At 32.6% G+C, this 9184-nt stretch overlaps 1 protein-coding gene across 2 annotated transcripts; it reads right to left on the bottom strand.

Moving 5' to 3' along the window:
* Positions 1-1351: 1351 nt before the first annotated feature.
* On the bottom strand, positions 1352-8321 carry LOC114746110 (uncharacterized). 2 transcript variants are annotated; one of them, XM_028934298.1, is made up of 3 exons: positions 7975-8321; positions 2078-2371; positions 1352-1717 (listed from the first exon to the last, which is right to left on the bottom strand). In XM_028934298.1, exons 1-3 carry the CDS (start codon positions 8311-8313, stop codon positions 1601-1603), a joined length of 750 nt encoding a protein of 249 aa, XP_028790131.1. In that variant the 5' UTR covers positions 8314-8321; the 3' UTR covers positions 1352-1600. The 2 variants fall into 2 exon arrangements, with proteins under 2 accessions (XP_028790131.1, XP_028790130.1); XM_028934297.1 differs by lacking the exons at positions 1352-1717; positions 2078-2371 and adding an exon at positions 6827-7176 and having other exon boundaries at positions 7669-8321.
* Positions 8322-9184: the final 863 nt, after the last annotated feature.

The following is a 9184-nucleotide window of genomic DNA, read 5'->3' as shown; positions in this document are numbered from 1 at the left end:
TAAGATATATACTATCAATTTTTATCTTTATCATAATTACTCAATAAATCAAAATTAAGGATATTATTGAGAAAACAACTCAATCTCTTTGTAGATTTTATCAAATACTACCTCCGGTCCTTAATATAAGACCCTGTTTGACTTTTAGTTTGGTCCTAATTATAAGACCCCAATCCATTTTGTCTCTCATATTTATGCATTTTTTTTTCAAGATAGTCCTTCTAATAATGATAATTCTAGCTAATACACTTAGTTAGCAAGGATATTTTGGGAATTATAACACTTATTTATTACAAATAACTAACTTAACTTACTTCCTTAATCTCCTCAAATTAGTCAACTGGGTCTTATAATTAGGACCGGAGGTAGTAGCTTGTAAATAAAAATAAAAGTTATTTTTATATTGAGAACCAGGTGCTTCTTGTGTCACACATAATACAAGAAAAATTCAGTGACTGTTTATTAAATTATTTGAAAAAAATTTGCGTACTTAGTTTTTAATATTTTTATTTAGAAGAAGCTATTTCATAAAATCTACGAAGACATTAAGTTTTTTCCTCAAAAAATCATTGATTTTAATATTATTGAGTAATTATGATAAAGATGGAAATTGGTAAGTGTATACTTATAATTAAATGGGTGTAGATTTTAGATATATTTTGTATGATTTATAAATATTTTATATTTATATAATTTATTTATATATTTTTACTGAATTTAAGTATTAGAATATAAAGTACTTTTTTTACGAAATATACTCATATTCCTTTGATGCTAAATATAAGACTTATTTTGTAATATTATATTACAAAATAAGCCTTATATTTAAAATAGTATGCTTGAAAGGAAGAGGGGAGGAGTTTTGTTGTAATGGGGTCTTGATTGTAATTTGCCCCAAAATTTAAAAGGGCCAGAGGAAATTGATGAAGTGGGTCTTTAGGCGTTGTTTTTATCAAAAGTGAACAAGAGAGCAGTGGAAATCAAACGAGTTTTCATCTTATAGTATTTGAGACTTTGAGTAGTTTATTTTACTGTTTATAGTTATTTTGATAAAAGTGCCTCTTTGCTTCCCTTGATAAATATATACGGTTTTAAAACTATACTTTTAATTCAAATCTTTTCCCCCGACAGTGTACAACTATTCCCAGGAGCTTTATTAATGATCATGGCCCCTTTTTCTCCAATGCTTATACCCCATGAAAATGACGCTACTTTTTCTTTTTCTATCTTTTTTTCCTTGAACTAGTAACTCGCAAAAATGTAATGGAAGTGTTTGTTCTTTTGCAATCTTTCAATATTCTTTACAGTAAAAACAAGTCGCTTGACACAGTATCGTGATTTAGAACTACTTTTCATTGTTAAGCAAGCATGAAATTATACATATAGTTGGGTTTGGCAACAGTAATTAATTTCACCAACCTGATTAACCATAAAAATAACACACACCAGAAGTTTATAACAGTACAAAAGTATCCAGCAGAACAAACAAAAACAGTACAAAAGTAGACAGAAACAGATGTCACCCACTAAAAGAGAAAGGCAAGAAGAAAAAAGAAACAAAGACTGATGAAACACAGAAGGAAAAGGAAGCCAACAAGTCTCACGTTCCATTTACTACGTCTTGAGAAATTTCCTGCTTCTTTATGTTGTCTTTCTCGAGAAAAACACTGGTCAAAACATTCTCGCACTGCAAAGAAGCCTTCAGCAATTTAACGCCCTATCAAATGCAGGAAAAACTATTAGAGCATACAAACATAATAAGGGACAAAAAAAAAGCCAACATCAAAAAAGGAAGCAAGAATATCAAAACCAACTGAATAATAATTAAGAGTAAATAAAACATGTATTATATCATCTTTAATCCAACTGTATTCAAAGGAAAACTGGTCAAACATACATGCGATCGATATTTATAAAAAATATAACTGTACAAAAAATTTCGACTTGATTCTCACAGAGGCAAAAGGTTATGTTATGCTTTTAGTATACTAACCTAAACTATAACATCTTTAGAAAACACAGAAAATGAAAACAAAAGTCTCAGAAATGAAGTCCCTGCATATATTAATTATGTTACCTCTTCCATTCCCAGCTCAACAACCCTTTCTTGTAAGGAAGAAATGTCCTTGACTTTGAACTTGGAGATCAGAGTGATGGTTGAAATGGTAGACATGGGACGAACTTCGAGATCATCCATCACAGTGTAAGTGACCACTCCTTTCACAAAGCCTTTCGCACTTGAATCTTCCGCCGCCTTTTTATCATTACCGACTAATTGTGCGGCATTGCTCATGGAACATCCACATCTTGGACACGCTCTGTCCTTAACATAAGTCACATTATAATTGCAACGGCTCCCACACATGTAGAGTTTTGGAGTTCCTGAGGAATTGGTATCATGACGATCATCATCATTTTCAGCAGGAAGAAGGTAGCCAGAAACTAATGGAGCACTTGGCTTCAGCAAAGCGTTCCTGTCTTGTTCAGGATTGTTGAGATAAACGTCGTCCAGATTCTCTGCGCTTTCGTAGAGTTTGCCTAAGCAGCCAACCATGGCATTTTTAGTTAGGAGCCTGGTCACTGTGCCGACGGGTAAGCGAAGCAAGTTGAATAGAAAGTCGATGAACTCTTTTGAAGCTTCCGCAAAGAGAACTCTGTCTTCTTTTGTGTCGATCAACAACTTCAAGCTCACTTTCGACGACGTCATTTTTCACTGTTTGTGCGGAGAAGCAGATCAGTTTTGTGCGCTTAGTACCGCCCCAAGAGAATTGAGGATGAGTGGGGGCATATATGTAGTCACGTATTTAATTATTTTTATCTCAAAAGCTTTTTTTTTTAAAAAAAAAGAACAAAAAAACAATGTCACCTTAAAAGTTGCAAAATTGTAGGATGAAAACCCAAGGTTGACTGTTAAATAAAAAAACTTGACTTCAAAATGAAATGCTGGCAACGATGTGGCATCTGCGTGGCTGATCGGAGAGAAATTTAAAGTGCCACATCACATGAAAGCAATAAAAAACGACGCCTACTTTATAAAAAGGCCTCGACTTAAATCTCATAACCACGTTAACATCACCCTTCAAGCAAGAGGGTATCCAAGACGAAACAGAGTATGGAATGGAAGAAGAGGCCACGACGCTTCAAGCCCACCTTCATCGCCTCCCTCCTCTCCACCCTCTGCCAAATTCGTTCTCAAGCCGTCCCCGGCTCCGTCCTCACCACCACCACTCACGGTTGATTCTTCTTCAACAGATTGCATCTCGCCTGGTGGGCCCTATATTCTGATGAGGAGCGATCAAGGAGTCCTGTTGTAGAAGAGGGAGGGAGGACCGATATTCACACGTGGCTTTTGAGGTCCTGATGATGATGAGGTGGCCGACTCTTGAGTGCCACATCATTTGGCACCTTTGCATTTCGAAGTCAAACTTTTTCATTTAGGTTCCATCCGGTGATCGCGGCGAGGTTGCAGCAATTTTGCAACTTTCGGGCGCCATTGCTCATTAAAAAATTCCATCCCTTTATATAAATGAGATATTTCAATTTCACCCCGGCAAACAAAGCTAAAGATATCCAGGTAAAAAAAAAAGTGAATATAATCATCAGTCCTTATGTTTATCTTTAATTTTAATCTTTCAAATTTTAAATTATAGATTTTGGTCCCTCAAAAGACAAAATAATTCAAATTTTTATTAGATTATAGAGACTAATATTTTAAATAAAAAATTTAAGATGACCAAAACTTATAATTTAAACTTTTAAAAATTAAAATCAAAATTAAAAAAAATTTGAAAGATGGAAGTCTGTGTTAACCTTGAACAGCCAGCTAAAGATAAAGATATGGGCTTTGAGCCTTGTTTACCAAAATACAGCTAAAGGTTAAATGACGCTGCTTTCACGGAGCACAATGCGCGTGATATTGAAGTACTCTACTTTTTAATCAAAAGCATTCTTTAAATTCCACTTTTTGGTATTTTATTTTTTCTTTTCTTTTTTACTCGGTTCTTTCATATATAAAACTGATTCTTTTTTTCTTTTTTAATTAGCAAACTGATGCTTGCAAGGCGGATGAAAGCCGCAACCAGGTAGACCACAGTGGTGTTGGCTCAAAACTGTTGTTCTGTTAGTTATTTATTTAATTTCCTAAGCTTTATAATGCACCATTTTTGTTGTATAGTTTTCTTCATTAAGACAAATTTAGTACCTTAAAAGTATTTTTTTTTGTTATAATGTTATATGTACCAAAAAATATTTTAAGGGGCTAAACGTTTCTACGAAATATTTAGAATATTGAATATATCAAAAAAATACTTTAAGGTGTTAGATGCATTTAAAAAAAAAAACTTTAGCCACAAAGATATTTTAGGATGCTAGATGCATCTGAGAAAATATCTCAAAATACTGGATGCATTTAACCTTTTTATATAATTAATTTTTTTATAAAAGAAAAAACATAGGGATAAAGTCTATTTTTGCCTCGAAAGTTTTTGCATAAAAGCCATGGGTGTTCAAAACTTCTTTTAGAAGTAATGTTGCTGGGAAGTATTAATCCATCATAGGTGTACTCTAGACAAAATTTATAATTACTTCTTTTCGTCAAATATACAAAGCTTATAGTTAATTTGGTACATATTTATTATGTAACTTTGTTAAATTTTTAATCAGTTAATATCACATAAGGAATTCGCCTTCTATTTTTCTTAAAAATGTATTTTGCAAATTAAAATTAATAAAAGTTAAATCATGCACTTGCCACTTGAGCTTGACAAAATTCCTAGAGACAAGGAGGAAGGACTATTCGAGTTGAGATCACCGGCAAGAAGATCATTTTCTGTAAAAAAAAATAATAATAATAAAAAGGAAGCAGGAAATTATTAAATTTCAAATCAAATTTGATAACAACACTTTATTTGGTATTGACAATGTTGAATTTGTAAATGACAACAAATTTTTATTGATATTTTTTATTTAAAATCTAGGAATTTCTAGCTTTGTTTTTGTCATTTTCCCTTCTCTATGTCCTCATAAGCAACAAGGGGGTCAGGGATTCCATTGGAGAGATCAACACTATCATTATCTGGACGACTAATAGGAATAGAAACAGGTTAGATCAAGTGTAATCTCCTTACTTTTGCCCTTCAGAGTACATATTTTTAAGTATTATGAGTCAAACAGATTATAAAACAAGTCAGTGGATTGAAAATTTCAACATAATTACTCATGTTACTATTCACTGTTTAAATTCTAGATTACAGGTCCAATTTCAAAAATTCATAACTAATTCTATAAAAATTGTATTGAGGTGCTCCAACATTCTGCTCGAAGCTCTTTCAATTTTCTATAGGAAAAAAAAAAAGAAATTAGACTTATCCTTGATCGGTTTGTACAATTTATTCATTAAACTTTACTGTTTATTTAGTAAATACTGTAACTTTCAGATTTCTTGCCTCAACTATGAAAATTCATATCTCTTTGTGTACACATCCAATTGAGGTGGTTTGCATCTCATTTTAAAGCTTGGAATGTGTACTATATGATCACCAAATTTCGTGATCAGATTCCACCATTTGCTGGGTTAAACTGGAGTTACAAACTCACTATTCCAGGACTTTCGTTTTTATCTTTCATTAGCTTCTTACTTTTAATTCTCTCTTAATTTAAGCATGCAACAACTAGTCTTATGGTTTTCCATTTATTCTTATACTTTGAGTTACATGCCATTAACATCATACATCAAACATTACATCACATTTCATGCTCAACATGTCCACAATTAATTACTAGCGACTTCAATCCTTACATTGAAATGCATGTAAATTCTCCACTTTCTTTACTTTCATCTTCTTGCCCTTCTTCATGCACGCTTTCTTCTTATCATTTGACCTACTATGATTGGTTAAGGGAGGGGTGAGATTTGGAAGAATCTTAGTAGCAAACATTATCACGTACATGCACAAGATGGATACTAATGTATATGGTATGTAGTTTTCCATAAACTTATGTTAACTAGTGACATGCCATCATGCTTTATAGTTGGAAATCTGAGAGGTAGTGATGTTATTTTACAATTAGAATATAATACTCTAATCTCTCTTAAGATCTGCTAGCAATTTTGATATTTTATGGGACGTTAGATAAATAAAGTCCACTCTTTGGAACTTGTACGTAATTTTTCTTTTTATCAAAAGTGAAAAAGGACAGGAGTGCTTATGAACGAGTTCCACCTTTTCATTTAAAAAAAAATATATCAGGCTGTGAACAATTTAAAAAATTTCAGGCTGAACTTGTTCACAGTGAGTTTCAAAAAATGCAGCGTATAGGTAATCTTTTCCATCATGTAATATTTGGACCGTTTTCAATTATGATTTACAAAATATAAGATAAATATATAGGAAAAATTTTATTTCGATTTACGTAAAATATATTTATAAGTGATTTTAATCTTGCTAGCAAATAGGATTTTTATTTATAATATTTTGATAAAAAAAAAAGTCTCATTGCTCCTGTTGATAAATATGTACCTTTCAAAAACTACATTTTGAAAAAGGTTGGCCGGCTTCCTCAGAAAAGGACCACAGCGATAGTGTACAGCTATTATCCCCCGGGGGTGGGGGGGGGGGGGATAGTGTACGGCCATTCATAGGAGCTCTATTAATGATAATGGCCCCTTTGTGCCCAATGCTTATACCCTATGAAAATGACTCTAATTTTTCTTTTTCTATCTTTTTTCTTGAACCAGTAACTCGCAATAATGCAACGAAAGTGTTTTTTTCTTTTAGGATTTTTCAGTATTCTTTACAGTAAAAACTGGTCGCTTGACACAGCATCATGATTTAGAACTACTTTTAATTGTTGAGGAAGCATGAAATTATATAACTAGCTTCATACATATAATTGGGTTTGGCAACAGTAACTAATTTCACCAGCCTGATTAAGCATAAAAATAACACATCCCATAAGTTCATAACAGTACAAAAGTAGACTAAAACAGACGTCACCTGCCAAAAGGAGAAAAAGAAACGAAGACAGATGAAACACAGAAGCAAAAGGAAGCTAGCAAGTCTCAGCTTCCATTACAATGTCTTGAGAAATTCCTTGCTTCTTTATGTTGTCTTTTTTGAGAAAAACACTCGTCAAAACATTCTTGCACTGCAAGGAAGCCTTTAGCAATTTAGTACCCTATCAAATGAAAGGAAAAACTATTAGAGTCTACAAACATTATAAGGGACAAAGGAAAAAAAGAGCTAGCATCAAAAAAGTAAGCAAGAATATAAAAAGCAACTGAATAATAATTAAGAGTAAATAAGACACATTATATCATCTTTAATCCAACGATATTCAAAAGAAAATTGATTAGGGAGTATTTGGATATCATCAAAATTATTTTTTAAAAGTACTTTTTATAAATTGAGGCAAACTCTCCTACATATTTATTTTGTATGTTATAAAATTATTTTTAAAACCATGGTTTGGTTTCCATCTAAACACTTTTTTTAACATACATATTTTTAAAAAATAACTTTATAATAAATTTCGACTTGATTTTCATTTAGGGAAAAGGTTATGTTATGCTTTTAGTATGATAACCTAAACTATAACATCTTTGGAAAACACAGGAAATGAAAACAAAAGTCTCAGGGATGAAGTCCCCGCATATATTAATTATGTTACCTCTTCCATTCCCAACTCAACAACCCTTTCTTGTATGGAAGAAATGTCTTTGACTTTGAACTTGGAGATCAAAGTGATGGTTGAAATGGTAGACATGGGACGAACTTCAAGATCATCCATCACAGTGTAAGTGAACCCTCCTTTCACAAAGCCTTTCGCACTTGAATCTTCTGCCACCTTTATATCATTACCTACTAATTGTACGGCACAGTTCATGCGGCGTCCACAACTTGGACACGCCATGTCCATAACATATGTCACAGCATAATTGCAATGGCTCCCAAAACCGCCCCCACACGTGTAGAGATTTGGAGCAGCTCCTGAGGAATTGGTATCATGATGATCATCATCATTTGCGGCAGGAAGAAGGTAGCCAGAAACTAATGGAGCACTTGGCTTCAGCAAAGCGTTCCTGTCTTGTTCAGGATTGTTGAGATAAACGTCGTCCAGATTCTCTGCGCTTTCGTAGAGTTTGCCTAAGCAGCCAACCATGGCGTTTTTGGTTAGGAGCCTGGTCACTGTGCCAAGGGGTAAGCGAAGCAAGTTGAATAGAAAGTCAATGAACTCTTTTGAAGCTTCGGCAAAGAGAACTCTTTCTTCCTTTGTGTCAATCAACAACTTTAAGCTCACTTTCGACGACGCCATCTTTCACAGTTTGTGCGCGAAAGCAACTCAGTTTTGTGTGCCTAGTACAACTACAAGAGAATTGAGGAAGAGTGGATGTATATATATAGTCTTTTGTTTTTTTTTTTTTTTTGGGGGCCTGAATTAAAAGTCATTCTTGCTCCCGAAGTTTTCGTAAAAGAGCCATGGCATCAGAAAAGTTTTTTAGAGCAATTTCGCCAATTGTAAAATTATAAGATTTAGCACTTTAAATGGTTTATTTTTCTTAATGTAGAGTATTAAATCTTTTAAAAAAATTATAAAAAATTACAAATTAAATCATTTTTTATAAATAAGATATTAAAATGTCATACATTTTATGTAGAATCTAATAATAAAAAAATTGAAAAAAAACCTTAAAATTAAAGGACAGTTGGGGGCCAACATTCAAGAGGCTGCAGTTTTTGGAGAGGTGGGAGAAGAAAAGAAGAGTGAAGGAAGAGATGGGGATCGTTTATCAAGGCTTTTTGATTAAGGGGGTGTTGCTTTTGATTGGTTTCATTCATATCACAAGGCACTTTAATTCTTTGCTTCCTTGGATGTGAAGAAAAGTTAGAAGGAAGGACAAGATAAGAGGGGAAATGGAGAGAGGAAAAAATCAGAGGGCTTAGATAGAGAGGAGAAAATAGAGGAAAAAAATAAACAAATATTTAAATAATTAAAATATTTTTATCAAAATATATCATTTTTAAAATCAAATCAAATATTGTAATAAGAAAATTATACTAACATTAGCATCATCGAATAATTTAAAATTTAGTTATTTGGTTTATACATATTTTTATATTATTATATTCTAAAGCCAAATTATTTAATAAAATATTGTTATAAGATAAAAAGTTAAAGGGTTAAT

This window comes from Neltuma alba, unplaced genomic scaffold (genome assembly GCF_004799145.2).
Source record: "Neltuma alba isolate B1F8T4 unplaced genomic scaffold, ASM479914v2 tig00004898_pilon, whole genome shotgun sequence".
NCBI classification, from domain to species: domain Eukaryota; kingdom Viridiplantae; phylum Streptophyta; class Magnoliopsida; order Fabales; family Fabaceae; genus Neltuma; species Neltuma alba.
The sequence above is the reverse complement of the archived record's forward strand: the minus strand, read 5'-3'. Positions and strand labels throughout refer to the sequence as shown.